The sequence below is a fragment of the Polistes dominula genome, unplaced genomic scaffold (genome assembly GCF_049000335.1).
Source record: "Polistes dominula isolate Pdom_NZ unplaced genomic scaffold, Pdom_raw_medaka contig_23, whole genome shotgun sequence".
Taxonomy (NCBI): domain Eukaryota; kingdom Metazoa; phylum Arthropoda; class Insecta; order Hymenoptera; family Vespidae; genus Polistes; species Polistes dominula.
The window spans coordinates 3,784,140-3,799,015 of record NW_028300963.1 but is presented as its reverse complement, the minus strand read 5'-3'; the positions used below and the strand labels follow the sequence as shown (position 1 = coordinate 3,799,015).

The 14,876-nt window shown below is 28.8% G+C and overlaps 6 protein-coding genes across 13 annotated transcripts in view; 3 read left to right on the top strand and 3 right to left on the bottom strand.

Annotated features, from left to right (window-relative positions):
• Positions 1-109: 109 nt before the first annotated feature.
• Positions 110-3,891, bottom strand: Cap-G (Chromosome associated protein G). Its single transcript, XM_015319740.2, has 7 exons — positions 3,462-3,891; positions 2,485-3,278; positions 1,865-2,402; positions 1,470-1,781; positions 1,012-1,392; positions 410-925; positions 110-324 (listed from the first exon to the last, which is right to left on the bottom strand). The coding sequence occupies exons 1-7, from the start codon at positions 3,579-3,581 to the stop codon at positions 196-198; spliced, it is 2,790 nt and encodes a 929-aa protein (XP_015175226.2). The 5' UTR covers positions 3,582-3,891; the 3' UTR covers positions 110-195.
• A 475-nt stretch (positions 3,892-4,366) lies between these two features.
• LOC107065701 (uncharacterized) lies at positions 4,367-9,735 on the top strand. 6 transcript variants are annotated; one of them, XR_016176646.1, is made up of 6 exons: positions 4,367-4,503; positions 4,594-4,891; positions 4,998-5,321; positions 5,451-5,678; positions 5,763-6,282; positions 7,303-7,439. XR_016176646.1 is itself a non-coding variant. In XM_015319633.2 (4 exons), exons 1-4 carry the CDS (start codon positions 4,703-4,705, stop codon positions 6,210-6,212), a joined length of 1,191 nt encoding a protein of 396 aa, XP_015175119.1. In that variant the 5' UTR covers positions 4,375-4,702; the 3' UTR covers positions 6,213-6,754. The 6 variants fall into 6 exon arrangements, 1 of the variants encoding a protein (XP_015175119.1); XR_016176648.1 differs by adding an exon at positions 9,519-9,735 and having other exon boundaries at positions 4,375-4,891; positions 7,303-7,452; XR_016176647.1 differs by having other exon boundaries at positions 4,375-4,526.
• LOC107065700 (uncharacterized) lies at positions 6,466-9,040 on the bottom strand. Its single transcript, XM_089172777.1, is given in 6 exon segments — positions 6,466-6,615; positions 6,681-6,935; positions 7,027-7,218; positions 7,308-7,466; positions 7,590-7,852; positions 7,855-9,040. Coding segments are annotated over 6 exon segments (1,320 nt in total). The 5' UTR covers positions 8,239-9,040; the 3' UTR covers positions 6,466-6,548.
• Positions 9,616-10,841, top strand: LOC107065704 (corrinoid adenosyltransferase MMAB). Its single transcript, XM_015319635.2, has 3 exons — positions 9,616-9,757; positions 9,894-10,263; positions 10,372-10,841. The coding sequence occupies exons 1-3, from the start codon at positions 9,681-9,683 to the stop codon at positions 10,597-10,599; spliced, it is 675 nt and encodes a 224-aa protein (XP_015175121.1). The 5' UTR covers positions 9,616-9,680; the 3' UTR covers positions 10,600-10,841.
• Positions 10,842-11,253: 412 nt separating this feature from the next.
• Positions 11,254-12,472, bottom strand: Sbds (SBDS ribosome maturation factor). Its single transcript, XM_015319634.2, has 2 exons — positions 12,178-12,472; positions 11,254-12,065 (listed from the first exon to the last, which is right to left on the bottom strand). The coding sequence occupies exons 1-2, from the start codon at positions 12,306-12,308 to the stop codon at positions 11,438-11,440; spliced, it is 759 nt and encodes a 252-aa protein (XP_015175120.1). The 5' UTR covers positions 12,309-12,472; the 3' UTR covers positions 11,254-11,437.
• An 895-nt stretch (positions 12,473-13,367) lies between these two features.
• ssh (Protein phosphatase Slingshot) overlaps positions 13,368-14,876 on the top strand; it is an 80,918-nt gene continuing 79,409 nt past the window's right edge. The window contains exon 1 of one of the 3 annotated variants that reach the window (XM_015319622.2): positions 13,368-13,590. In XM_015319622.2, the coding sequence (XP_015175108.2) occupies positions 13,534-13,590 (57 nt within the window). In that variant the 5' untranslated portion in view covers positions 13,368-13,533. The remainder of the gene's footprint in view (positions 13,591-14,876) is intronic. The other 2 variants (XM_015319620.2, XM_089172775.1) reach the window with 2 other exon arrangements.

Here is a 14,876-nt window from a genome sequence, read left to right as displayed (position 1 = left end):
TTTTAATATTGATCAATAAGTGTAGAAATGTATTATTATAAAACTCCTTATTTCTCTTTCTTCTAATATTAGTATTAGAAACGATGTTAAAAATAAGAATATTTACAAATTTTGTATATTATGAGATAATACAGTCATTTTTATTATATATAAAAAGTAAAAAAACTTATTAAATATTTCTACAAATAATTTCATTCACTCTTCTGTATCTGAATCATCAGTTTCTGTTTCCTCCATTTGCGGTTCTACGACAGAATTATTCGGGTAAAATTTGTTCTTAAACCTCTCTACGTAACTTATCAATCGCTTGTCGAATTTCTTTACCTAAAATAACATATAAATAAAATCCAATGGACAAGAAATTACAATAAATGACATTTTGTTTGAAAAAATGAAGAAAATCGCTTACCAACAATAAAACTTTCTCGATACCATCTTTTAAATTTTTCTGTGATAATTTGTCATCTATTTGTATATCTAAGTGCTTTAAGCACTTAATGAGGACATCCTTGTTAATTTTACTATCCAAATTAAGAATTTCAGCAAGTATAGCAAATGCCAAATTATTATGTACACAATATGTATTCATGTTGGATCTGTCACCTCTAATACTGGTTAATTTCAAAATAAACACAGCTACTTCGTAAAGATTTATTTCTTGAAGAGGACTAATATCGGGCGCGTTGGAAATGATTTTTAATGTCGGGAAGAATGCTTCTTCCAGCAGTTCTTGATTTGTAGGTACCTTCTTTAAAAATAGTTCGAAAAAGCCGCTTATGCATTGACAGAGATAAGCGTCATCGGAGTTAGCTGGATTAAAATACATTACTATTATACGCGACAACAAAAAGGAGCAATTGCTTATCCGTAAATTTATAATTAATTTACAGAATCCCTCCGTAGCGACATTTCTTAAATCTGGATTCTGTAACGATTATTAACAAGAATTCATTACATTTCACATTATAGGAAAATAAATATATTATACATGAAATATTAAATAATTCTTACCGCGTTATCCAATAATCCGATTAAAATTTTCATTATATCAGGATTTTGTATTTGATTAATAGACTGACTGGTACAATCAGTAAGTTCTCCATCTTCTTCTTCTTCTTTTCGACCAAATAACTTAATATTTTTATTACGTTTATTTGATTGATTAACACTATCATCGTTATTAACTTTTTTTATATCAAAAAAGTCAACTCCGTAGCATGTGAGAAGATCAAAAAGAGCTTTTAAAGTGATAACCCAAATGTCCTGTTTTTCTTGTTCCAATGAAAATTGTAATAAAAATGTAAAGATATGTTTTCTAGCTAATTCCTTATCTAATATGCAAAAAATTCCCAAAGCATCCAATGCTAATACATGGACCCTATCGTTTGGATGCTAAATATAAATATATTATTACAAAAAAATAATCAAATATGTATTGAGAATAATATATCAAATGAAATATAACTTACATCCAAACTTGAAATGGCTACATTCAGAAGGCATCTAAGAGTAGTAACTAAAGTTTTGATCGATTTAGCTCTCATCATAGAGCACATGATGCTGAGACATTTGATCATCGTTTCGGAATCGTTTTTTTCCTTTTCGATAACACAGTCATTGATCGTAATACAAGGTTTTGGTGTCTCACTCATTTTCATTAAAACTTGATCTATTTTATTTCGTTGTTCATTGATTTGCTCAGCTTTCAAATATTCTTTATTTTGAATAGCTGTATATTCTTCTTCTTGAAGGTCTAAGATTTGTACTCGTAATCTGGCTCTCTGAATAAATCAACAAAATTCAATATCATGATAACAAAGTAAACTAAATTTAAAGATCTGATGGAGCTGTAGTAAGTACATACTTCCATATCATTTTGATGTTTTTCTTTGGCAGATATTTCTGGTACAATTTCCATAGAATCTTTCATTGGCATTCTGAGTGTTTGAATTGTATTTGCTAAAAGATCAATTCTTTGATTCACATCAGGTACCACATTCTCGAAATACTTAACAACGCATTCAATTATTTTTTCAGAGCAATGGTTTGTCAGTAGGACATTTAATATTAATTCTCTTAAATTATTTCTTCCTGCTTCATCCGATAAATCAAAAAATTTAATAATCTCAAAAAGTTGAAGAAGAATAAATTGGTGTGTTCGTTTCTCCCATTGTTCAAACGATTTAGAAGACATCATGGTTAGAAAATCATTAATATATTTGCAAAAATTGGATAATTCAGGTAAAATTCTTTCCAAAAGATCGAAACAAGATATAGTATGAAAATGTTTAGCAACGCATCTCCAATATAAGGAATTCTCGCTTGACAACTTTTCGACTGGTATAAGTTTAGTAGTTTCATCGATTGGTACTTGAACGATTAATTGATCCGGTGCTGCATTTCTGTAAAAACACACAAATATAGTATAATTCATTAATAATTAACTTCAAATTAAATTGTATAATTGTATAATTAAATACTTACTTAAAGAGTATATTAAGTGCTAAAATAGATACATCAGTTCCAATTTCTGCATCTATTGCTTTAATCAGATCTTTATATTCTCCATTGAAATAACGCAACCATGTAGGTAATAATACAGTTTTAACATATTCTCTAACAACGTCGGATCTATCTTTAAGTCCTTCGTTCAACAATTGATTCCTTTGTTTGATCTTCAAAGATCTAATAGTTACTTTACTGATAAAATCATAAGCCATTTTTCTTACTATATAGTTGACATCTCTAATTCTACTTAAAGCAGCATATAACGTTTTCTGATTTTTAGCCATACTCCGTAATACTGCTTTACGAACATGCACGTTAGGATCCTTGGTTAAATGAAAAATGTACACTTTTATAACAGGACAATTTTCATCTAATGGATCTTGGAGCCTATGCAAAGCAAAAATAGCTTGTGCTCTAACTTTGTGCGATACATCCAGCAACCGGTCCATCATATTAACAATTATTTTATCGCAAAGTGTATCATCTAGAAAGGCGTGTTCGCCCATCGAATTTAATAACATATTTAAAAAATGGCATAGATGAAATCTAATGTAAGAATGCTTGGCATTGAGATGCTCCAATGTAAATGTAAATAAATTTTCTAAAAATGGAGGCATGCTTTCGCATGAATCCTTATCAAATGGATAAGAACTAACAGCAAATTTAGCGGCAAATTCTAGAGTATTATCAATCGAAGGATGAGTTTTATCTGTAGCAAGAGGTACTTTCAAGCAGCTAATAAATTCATTTAGGAACAGCTCTTCATCGTACTGAAATAAAGAAAAAAACAAATTATGTTTATTTTATTCGTATAATAATAATAATAATAATAATAATATTAGAGGTTATTTTTAATATGAGGAACAATTGTTATCATGTCGCTAATAATCCCCATTGGTTGATGCGATATTAAATAAAGTTATATATATAAAAAGAAAATAACTGTCACTTACTTCTTCTTTGATACTCGTTAATTGCTTTATATAACGTTTATGAGAAGTCCTATTAAATTGAACATTATAAAAAATATCATTTAGTTTATCAGAAAGTTTATTACTCTTTTTATTCGCCATTTTTTTTGAATAATTCTTTTAAATCTTTTACACAGAATAAACTATAAGTACATAATCAAAGCTGATAATTTTCAAATGTACTACCAACTATCACGAATTTAACTTATTACGGTTATTTTATGTACACATTTTCTTTTATTAACAATTATGAATTATAAACTAACAATACTGTTTAAAACATTTATCTCGTAGGAAAAATTATTATACTTTTAAAACTTTGTAACTTCTTATTAATTATAACGTATTGCGAATTAATTAATAAATCGAAACAAGTACTTTAGCAGTTTATAACACTGTAATGAATGAGGTTGCCAGTGATCCCAGAGACTTTAGTTCGTTTGATCGACACAGGGGCGCAAAATTATCGTACGCCCCGGGAAAATTTGAAATCCGACAAATCTCGGACAAAATTTTGAAAAAGTTGGAAAAAGTGTCCAAGTTCCAACTTTTTCAAAGTTGATGACCTTTTTTTTCTTTTTCTTTTTTTTTTTTAGTCATCAAGTGCGACCTTAGCGACCGATAAGGGTTAAAAATGATATTACTCTAATGTAACTATAATAATAGAGACATTTTTTTTTTATCAAACAATCAACATTATTTTTCTTATATGATATTAAAAAATTATTTAAATATTATTTGAAAACATATCAATTCATTAATATCTTTTTTTATTTCCCAGAAATTTATTGAAAAAAAAAAAATATATTATTATATATATATATAATCTAGAGAGCGCCATACATAACCAAAGTTTCTTTTTCGTATTATGTGTGTGATTCATATGATCGAAGTCGAACCTGAGCGCAGTTGCAAACAAACAGAAGATGATAGTATTAAAGTGATGAGCTGTCAAGTTGATAGAAATATTATCAATTTTTAATACGAATTATTTTATAATAAAGCCCAGTTTATATGTTCAATTGTAAAATTTATTGTTTATTAGAGGTCTTAAAAGAATTTCAAATGTAACAAAATATACGCAGATAAATTATTTATCATGATATTTTTTTAGGTTATAATGCTACGCATAAGAAAAAATATTTGATCATCGATATAAATACATAATAAAGTAAAATTGTCAATGATTGTCAACACTATTGTTTTATATTTTAATCGGTGATATGGCTCGCTCCTCAATTTCGGCACAGTGTGATTCTGTTGCTTCCTACATGGATGGAGTTCATGTTAAAATCGTGGAAGCATACAAGCCACCACGAAAAGTTGCTTTGCCAGCAGTGTACAATAATAAATTACCAGATATATCTAAATTAGTATATAATTTCAGCTTAGAAAAATCCGTCCTTGAAAAGGTACAATTCTTATTTTATTTATAAACCTTTACAATATCATTTTTCAATTTTCAATTTAGCTTTTATTTGAAAGATTTATGAAATAATATATATTATATTTTTGAAGATGGCAGAATGGCGTAAAGCCAGAGAAGCAAATATCAAAGCACGTACAGCTCGATTAGAAGAAAAAAAGAAAAGAGAAAAGGAGGAATCTCCGCCATCACCTCCACCTCTTCCGACAGAAGGAATAAAACAGCCACCTGTCAAAGTTATTCCACCGCCAGAAACAACAATACTTACTCCACAACCCTTGTCTCCGCCAGCAAATGATTTGCAAAATCATGTACAATCTAATGGACTTAACTATGCAGATTTTGATAATGACACAAGCAGTCCTTTTGATAATATGGAATTAAAAACTATTAACGATATGGAAGAACTTGCACAGGTTGGTAACATTTGTTTGTATTGAAAGACTAGATGTTGCTTACAAAATAATATTTAATCATTCTAGTTGTATGCAATATGTTTCTTGTAATTAGCACTTTACATTTACAGTGCCTGTTTATGCCTGTAGGTATTGCAACCTACATCGCAATGGATACCATCTACCAAGTTAGAAAATATAATAAACGAATTAACTATCGAAGAACAATCTGTGGTTTGTGAGGAAGAAAAAGAAGAAAATCTAAATATTAGTGCGCATGGCGATGAAGACACTGACCAAAATATTAATGTTAAGCATCGCAGTGTATCAGCAATTGTACAAGAACTTCAAAGGGAATTGGAACGGCCTCCGATGGAGGTAAATTGTATTGCGAAATTTCAAATATTAAGTAAACAATTATTCAAGTATAAATTATTACATTATTTATATCATTTATAATAGAATTGGAAACCTTGGCCTGATTTGGAGAGTCCAGATGCTGATTCGTACAACAAACACAAACACGAACATTTATTAGTATCGAATAGTTCAAATCATACAAATCCTCTTTCAAATTTAAAAGGAGAAGATCAGAAACTAGCTCAACATCTAAGTGATATGGGATTTCCTTTATCACGAGCAGCACGTGCTATATGTGACCTCGGTGGTGAAGACAATAAAAAAGTTGTAGAATATCTTCTAGCTATTCAGTCTTTAGAAGAGACTGGTATGTCTGGAGAGGATGCAGAGAAAGCACTTACATTAACACATTATGATCCAAATAAAGCAAAAATATATTATAAAAATTTATGCACATTAAAGGATTTAGGATTTCCAGAAGATCAAGCATCTATGGCATTATTGAAGTGTGATATTGATAGAGATAGAGCATTAGACTTTCTTATTTCTTAAGATTTTAATAGTTAAATATGTGCTTTAGTGAAAAACTTCTGACGTTGTGGAACTTCTACTCTTATCATAGGTAAGCTTGTTTTGTTAATTTTAAGGAAATTCTGTTTATTTTTCACTTATGTATAAACATTTGTTTTAATGTTTGATGATACGTATTATGTTGCAATTAAGAAAATATGAGTATTGAGACTGACAAATATATCTAGTATCAAATTACATTAAATTATAAACAAAAACATAAAAAGAAAAAAGATTAAGAACATAATCTCTTTTTATTTTCATAACAATGTATATACACAACAACGAATAATTTACTAGTTATTTACAAAAATATTATCAATCTATGCAATACCAATGAAAAGTTAGCATCATGTTTGAATTAGTCATAAATTTGAAAGCACAGCTGAAAAAAGTAAATGTGAATATAATTCTATGATGATATATAAAAACTTTTAAACATTATATTACCTTCTTGAACAACATAAAACAATAGTTGGAATCGAATATATATGATGAGTGATGCCAACAATAATCCAAGCTTCTGTGAAAATTGGTTGTTGACAATGAGAATTTACACAAATAGTGGCGGGTCCATTTATCAATAAATTATATGAAGCACAGTTTACAGAGGACATTAGAAAATCTAAATTTCTTTTAGTATTTTTTTTATAAACAACTTTAACGTTTATAGGAGATGTAGAAATATTAAGTATATGCTTATACCTAAAATAAAATGTTATAGATTCATCTATAGTTTCGTTTTTAATTAATTGTATATAAATATTACTGTAAAAATCAACAATGTATTGCATACTTTAGTCTGTAAACTTTTCTCAGGGCAAGTTCCCACAAAGAGACAGTTTTATTTTCATTAACATTATGAATCCTTAAAATTTGCCTTGGTAATTCAATCACTATATTTTTATTGCACGATGTATCTATTTTAATATTTAATTTGATATTTGTACTCAACGATTGATCATTAGCACATTTCAATTTGAAACATCTGTAATAAACAAGCTTTACATTTAAAATAAGCAGAAAAAAACTTATTAATATAAATAATTTATATAATTTAATATATATATAGCCTACTTATAGCCTAGGATATTCACTGAATCACCAGTAATTGATGTATGAATTTGATAAGCCAATTGGATGAGGACAGGATAAGACAAATAATTTAAATATTCATTTGCATCAAATCTTATGCAAGGAGATGACAAGAAACCATTTAATGGTAAATATTTTAACCTGTATAAAATATTATATAAATTACACAAATGATAATATGATTGAATATATTACAAATTTGAATGCATGTCATTTCTTATATCTCTATGTGCATGTGTGCGTGATATTATAGAATATAGTAACCTGTTTGAACACACTGATATCACTGACATTTTAGGAGCCAATGTCAATCTATTAGGTAGTTCTTTTAAATAATTGTTATCTGCATTTAATTCTTTGAGCTTTGGTAAAGAACCAAGCCATTCTGGTAATGCTACAAATTCATTTCCAGAAAGAGATAATACTTCCAGATTACGAAGCTGGCTCATTTCTGTTTTGTAAATTGAGGTCAATGCTTTTTGTATTATAAGAAAATAAATAATGAGCTTATAGTTATTAAATGTCCTTTAAACATATACTTACCCATTGGTAATTTTTTAATGTAATTATTATTAAATAACAATGATTCTATATTTATTAAATTACCAATAGAAGATGGTATTTCTTCTAACTTGTTTGCACTCAAATCTAGTACAGTCAGTTGAGACATATTGCCAAGTTCTACAGGAAGTTCTTTAATGAGATTACCGTAGATATATAAATTAGTAACATTAAATAATTCTATTATCCATGGTGGTAAAGTCGTTAATTTATTCCACTTCAAATATATTTCTTGTATGTGGCTGCCATATTTTCGTATGATTTCTGGTAACTCTGTAAGACCTCGACAGTTCCAATGTAATATTACTTTTTCTTTTATTTCATTCGCCATTTCTGCAGGATCTAAGTCCATCTTTAAATGAAGATTAATTATAATATTTTTCAAACAATTACAAATCTATATAGGTAATCTATATAGTTATTTAAAGTAATCACTTTATTGTTGTCATCGCAAACAAGATTGTTTCATGTCAGGTGTAAAAATACAGATATAATATTGTAAATAAATATGTCACAAAACAATTATTCTGTTTAATTTTTTAAGATATTTGAGTATTTAGAAAGACACGATTGAAAGGTTTTGTCAGCTAGATTTGTCTTCATCCAATATTTATCAGTTTTATCATGGATACCTTTAATTATCCTCTTCTTGTACAGAAGTTTATATATTCTAAATTAGTTATAATGAATCAATTTAATTCATGAAATTTTTACTTACATACGTTTTATTGATGAAATCTTTTAAATTTGAACGCACCTACGGTTATACATCACGTAAAATATATATTTTCTTTTCTCATTTAAATAATGAAATAATTTCTATATATATATATATGTTTACGCGTATCTCACAAATTGTAAAATTAACATAAATGTAAACGTAATTATTGTCATCTGTAATATTTTGTGTTATCACGAGTTAATAATAGATTGAATTCGTGATCATAGATATCAATACGAATATTTAGCTAGATGCATTTCTTTTGTAGTAAGACTTGAATTACAGCTGATCGTGAAGCATATATCGCCATCTGTAAATGTTTTATTCTGACATATACAGGATTTCACAAAAGTCACATTACTGAAAAAAGAAAAACAAAACAAAATGTTATAGTAATATTAATAAACTAATATTAAGATTTTTGTTTTTAAAATATAAATCACAATCATGTTAAAAAAATATAAGTCCATGATGAATCACCATTATAAATATCTACCAAAATGAAATTTATAGTTTTTTTAGTTCAGCAAAGTGATTTTTGAAACATCTTATATATATCTTTGAAAATAAGAAAAACTTATATATAGTAAAAGTAATTTCTTAAAAAAATTATTATCCAAAATTCTCTTTACATTCTTTACAATATAACATTATTGTATTCTTTAGTAATATTTATTTGTAATAACATTCAATAGATTTTAGCAATGTTTATACATAAAGTATTTTACTGCTTATATACACTTCGCGTATAGCTACAGATTTTGGATAGTGAATAAGAAACTAATACTCGGCATTAGAAAATATAGAATGAACATAATAATTTATTTTTAATTTTGTACGCGCGAGTTATATTTAGAAAAAAAAAAGAAATATTTTCTCTAGAAATCGCATCTTTCTCTTTATGTTTTCAGTCGTTTCATAACGTTTAGCTATGGCGCCCACGAATTCAGTGATCGTCTAAATTTACAAGCTCTATGCCGGCGGCGTTAATGATTTTTAAAGGAAAAAAAGTTTATTACAAATTCTAAATCAAATATAATATTTTCCATTCATTAGAGTATTATACTTGAAAAATGGACTTGGCTAGAAGTGCATGGAGAAAATCAATTTATATATATAAAAGTAGTTTACAAAATTCTTTAAGAAATAGGTGAGTGTTTCATAGTATTATAACCTCAAAATTTCGTTTAATCTGATTTAAATGCAACATACAATATGTAATATTTTATTAGATGTAAATAATTATATTTGCAAATGTATAGTGTATATATGATTTTATATTACAGTGGTAGCACACCATCAAATATAGCTGAGGTAGCTGTTTTTTCACGCGATGGAGATTCTGGATTAACTGTTACGGATGCAGGAGATACAAAGCCAAAAGATGATATGATTTTCAATGCTCTCGGAGCGACAGATGAATTGTCTTCTTATATTGGATTAGCAAGAGAATTTGCATGCGATGGTAAAGTTGAACATCCTTATGTGGATAAACTTAAACGTGTGCAAATGATATTATTTGATTTGAATCATGCTATATCCAAATCAATACCAGGGAAAACCAAAATATTTGAAAGTAAACATACTAAAGATCTTGAAGAATGGATTTTAGAATATGCAAATCAATTGCCCCCACCTGAAGACTATATTATTCCTGTAATATATATTTATATATATACATATATATTATTATCTAGACATTTTTAAATATAAATCTAGTAGGAAATGTATTTTAAATGGATTATCTTATCTTTGTTATATCAGGGTGGTGGAAAGGCTTGTGCTTCTCTTCATGTAGCACGAAATGTATGTAGACGAGCAGAGAGAAGTATAACATCTTTGGTGCGCAATGGTGCTTTAGACAAAGAGGCACAAACATATTTAAATAGATTATCAGATTTTCTTTTAACCGTATCACGTATTGCTGCAAAATGTGATCAACGTACAGAAAACATATATATTCCTCGAGCAGAAGTACAAGAAGAAAAATGAGGAACTGACCTGTATAAATATAAGTAGAGACAGCGCGCTGATATCTTATATTACAGATAGATAGATATCGAAACTATCTGCACAAATGTAAGTGATAGTATCAATGTCATGCATTATGTATTAACAATCAATTCGTTAAGCATCTTATAAATATAGAAGATGTATGTTCTTTATACTTAATAATTAATATATTGTAGATGCATTTGTTGTAGTATGTTGAAAAATATACTTATTTACATAAATTAGAACATACTGAAACTATTCCAAAGAAGAGTTTATCATTTGTTATAAAATTATTCAAGCATTTTTATAGAAATTGTGAATTTAAGCAATATAAATGGGGGAATCCTTGTATAAGGATATTGCATTAATTTGGGTAATTTTACAGTTATAATCCCCAAAAGAGAGTAAGATTTTTGAAAAAGTATTTGTGCAATTTGTACTACGTAATAAATGAGTCCAATAATGAAATAGGAATTGTACATAGTATTGAATTTTTTTATTTAATAATTTATCTTGTATGTCTCTTGAATTACATAAAATATTTATTAAAACAGAATGAAAAATCCCAATAATTTTGCATGTAAATATATAGAATATCTATGTTTCTCTAAATAAATATTTAGATTAATTAAGAAAAATTATTTGTATATGTAATTGTAAATAATTTTATTAACTAAAAAATATAATAAATACGTAAAAAGTTCTACGAATTATGATAGCACCAGAACTCTTGTACAACATAAGATGTAACATTTCTGTGCACTATTTTCTAGAAACTTAAAACAAGATGAATTGAATACAATTAAACGTATCTTTAATATATTTTTTTGATACTTCACTCTAAAATTTCATCTCCTTCTGCAATTTCTTTTAAGTTAAGAACTTCTAATAATCCAGTACGTTTAGTTTCAGAACTTATTAGTTCATCTATTTCTTTAAATTGACCAGGATCTATTAGGCAGACTAAATCTAATGTTCCACTGTCCCAATTTTCACTTTCTATCTTTTTTACTGTTTTTAATAGTTTTTCTCTTAATTTCTTTGCCTCTCTGCCAGATATTGTTATTTTTAGTCTCATTTGTGCTCGTTCTAATGGCATTACAGTTTTAAGTTGTGGAATAATATCTAAAGCTTGCTGTTTTGCATTTCTATTAGGTTTAACTGAAAAATGTATATCTTTCATAGCCTTTTCTATCATAGATATTGGATAAGGTCTTGTTGTTTCTGGATTTATACATTTCTCAGCAACAGTTGTGGCAATATCCTTGAACATAGAATCTATAGCTAAATGCCTTTCTTTATCAGAAACTTGTAATTCACCTTTAGCAAGAATTTCTTTGCAAATTTCTGTATGATCTTCTGTACCAAATGATTTTAAAAGGTCTTCCTTTTTGGCTACCTGACCTTTAGACACATTTGCGAAAACTGTGTGCGTTTGAAGTACTTCATCTATATCATTTTCTCTGTAATAATATGTTGTTATTATGAAATTTATAGGTTAAGTTCGCGCTAACACGAATTAACGTTAAAATAACTTTTTAAACCATTGCGATTTTGTAAAGATTAATATCTTACAATTTGTTTCTCCATGAAATGACTTTATTTTTATAACAAGCTATTTCAAATCTTTTACCAGTTTTCTTCATTCGTACAATCGCAACATTTGTTAACCTTATTTGATTCGTCGGAGTAAATATCTTAGACATTTTTTAACAGTGTAATATAAATTCTGAATATATTTAACAAGAATATTTTCTTACAAAATTCTAATATTTATTATATGTTTTCGTATTGATAAAGTAGACACACGATAAATGCGCCTTACACCGGTTTTACTGTAAATGTCGACTTTCGATATATCGATTTGCAACGAGATCTGAATGCAATAATGTATAATAATAATACTAGGGTACAAATATCATTAGAGCACTCCTAAGATAACAAAATTACACAATCTTATGAAAATAAACTTTAGAGATACTAAGATAATTGCTTATATATTCGGAAATATTTATATTCTGCATTTGGAAAAGATCTGAGTGTTTTGATTATATGATTTTTACCTTTTTAAGCAGGATCACCTGTTATGTGATCCAACCATTGCATGTTATCCATGTATTTAAAAATTTCTTAAATTATAAATCGTAAATGCTTTTATTAATGAATTTTTTCTACTAAAAGATTTTTTATGGGGATTACTATTCTTGGTGTTGTCGTATCTAAAGATATCAATACTCTATTTGTGATTTTGATCTTTAGATAAGAATAAATATAGGATCCATCATCGTTCATCCCGGTGAAAGAATTTTGAATAAATTAATCATATTTATGATCTTTACGATATTTAGACTCTTTTATTTTAAGGTTAAACCATTTGTTTGAACATTCATATATTAAATTTAAAATTTTGATTTAATTTATTCTGAATATTTTTCCTTCGAGATCTGAATCTCATATAGGAATTAGTTTGCTACGTAATCTATAGGGGATGCTATGTCAAAGCGCGCGTAAATCATAAATATTTTCTAACATTTTATAATAAATAAAAACTTTGATTTCTTATTTTTATATAATGTTAGCATGCGACGATACATATATGCGCTCTTATATGATAGCAAACGATGATAATATGATTTTTTTTATTTAACAAATAAATAAATCGAAATGGCTGTGATATCATACACACTGAAGTTTACCAATAAAGTCAGAAGATATCGCAACGAGTGAAGTATGCGCGCGCGTTTGGCGCATGCGCGTAAAGTACCTTACGTGAGACTGTATCGAACATGGCCGCCGCGAGCGCGATGCTGTTAAAGGTGCGCGAAAAATGATACGTTTTCCGTCGTCCTGACGGCGGGATCCTTTTTAAACGAGTGCACGGTGACAGTGATCGTTATCCTCGAAATTAGGAGCGGACGGAGGAGGATTATCATGGCGTTGGTCACAGTGCAGCGTTCACCAAGCGTGTCGAGTTCTCCCCAGAGTTCGGTGAGTTTTGTGTTTCTTTCAAGTACGTCAAACGAATATATCGACGCAACACGATAGCGTCCCTTTTGCAATTTTTACGCGCTTAATCTAATGTTAATTAATGAGAATATTGTCTTTAATGTTATGTTTTGAGAATCAGATGTGTATCTTAAAAAATACTCCTTGTTATGAAGAAAGAGAGATGGAGAAAGAAAGGAAGAAAGAGAGGCAGGGAGAAAAGAGAGACATAGATGAGAGGATAGAACGAGAAAGAGGGAGGCACAAGGTATAAAAACGATAGATTCCCTTCCCATATTTGGTGGTTTTAACATACAAGCGTGATTATACTTGAGTGCTTTCGAAGCTGTAGCTTTGTTGTCTCTATGTAAGTAGAGGAGACGTATGAAAAGAGAGAGTGAAAGAAACGGAGAGTGCATCCTGAGAGGGGGTGGGAGAAAGCGAGATAGAGATTTTCTGTTGGCGGTAAACAAAGGGATCGTCTACGTCACGAATTTCATCTTCTTTATTCGCGATTGCATAGTCGTTATACCGGGCTAGGACTTTCATTTTTATTACTTTTGTCCTTTTAACAATCTCTTTTGTTATTCCGATCAGGAAGATATTTCTTTTCGTTTGAAATCTTTCAATGGTTTAACAAACACGTTCTCTTGATCAGCAGTTAGATATATGTTTATTTCACCGTCTGTTCGTCTTCCTCTCCTGTCATTGCACTTTTACCACAAGCAGGAATCGTTCGTATTCGTGGGCGAATACGTGTGGGCGAATCCGCAATTTTGTTCACTCACTTTGAAAGATCCTTCGTCTCTCGGAAGATAAATGTGTGCATCTATTCGAGTAGGAATATTCGTATATCGTATCGAGGATCTATCGATAAAGGGAAAGTCCATGGATATATTGTATTATTTATGTGCCGAAGATTTTGTTTTCTTTTATTCGAGATTAGTTAGATTAGATTTTTGAATGACGCGCGCGCTAGTAGGATCCATATCGATTTTTAAAGAGACGAGTATCATTCGTGGAAACATTCGAAACAAGCCCTATTGTCATAGGTCAAGGACGCTGCTATCATATTTCTCTCTCTCTCTCTCTTTTTCTCTATCGCTCTTTCCTTTAATCATTTTGTAAAAAGAGACATGATAATACGATTTACATGGAAGAAATATATCATTATTTTTGTTAATTTGTGATAAACAACAAATTTATTCGAATAATCGTGCTTATATCAATTACTAATATCTAAACTTTCTATTAATACATAACGACGATTGTTATCTCTTGTATTTGCG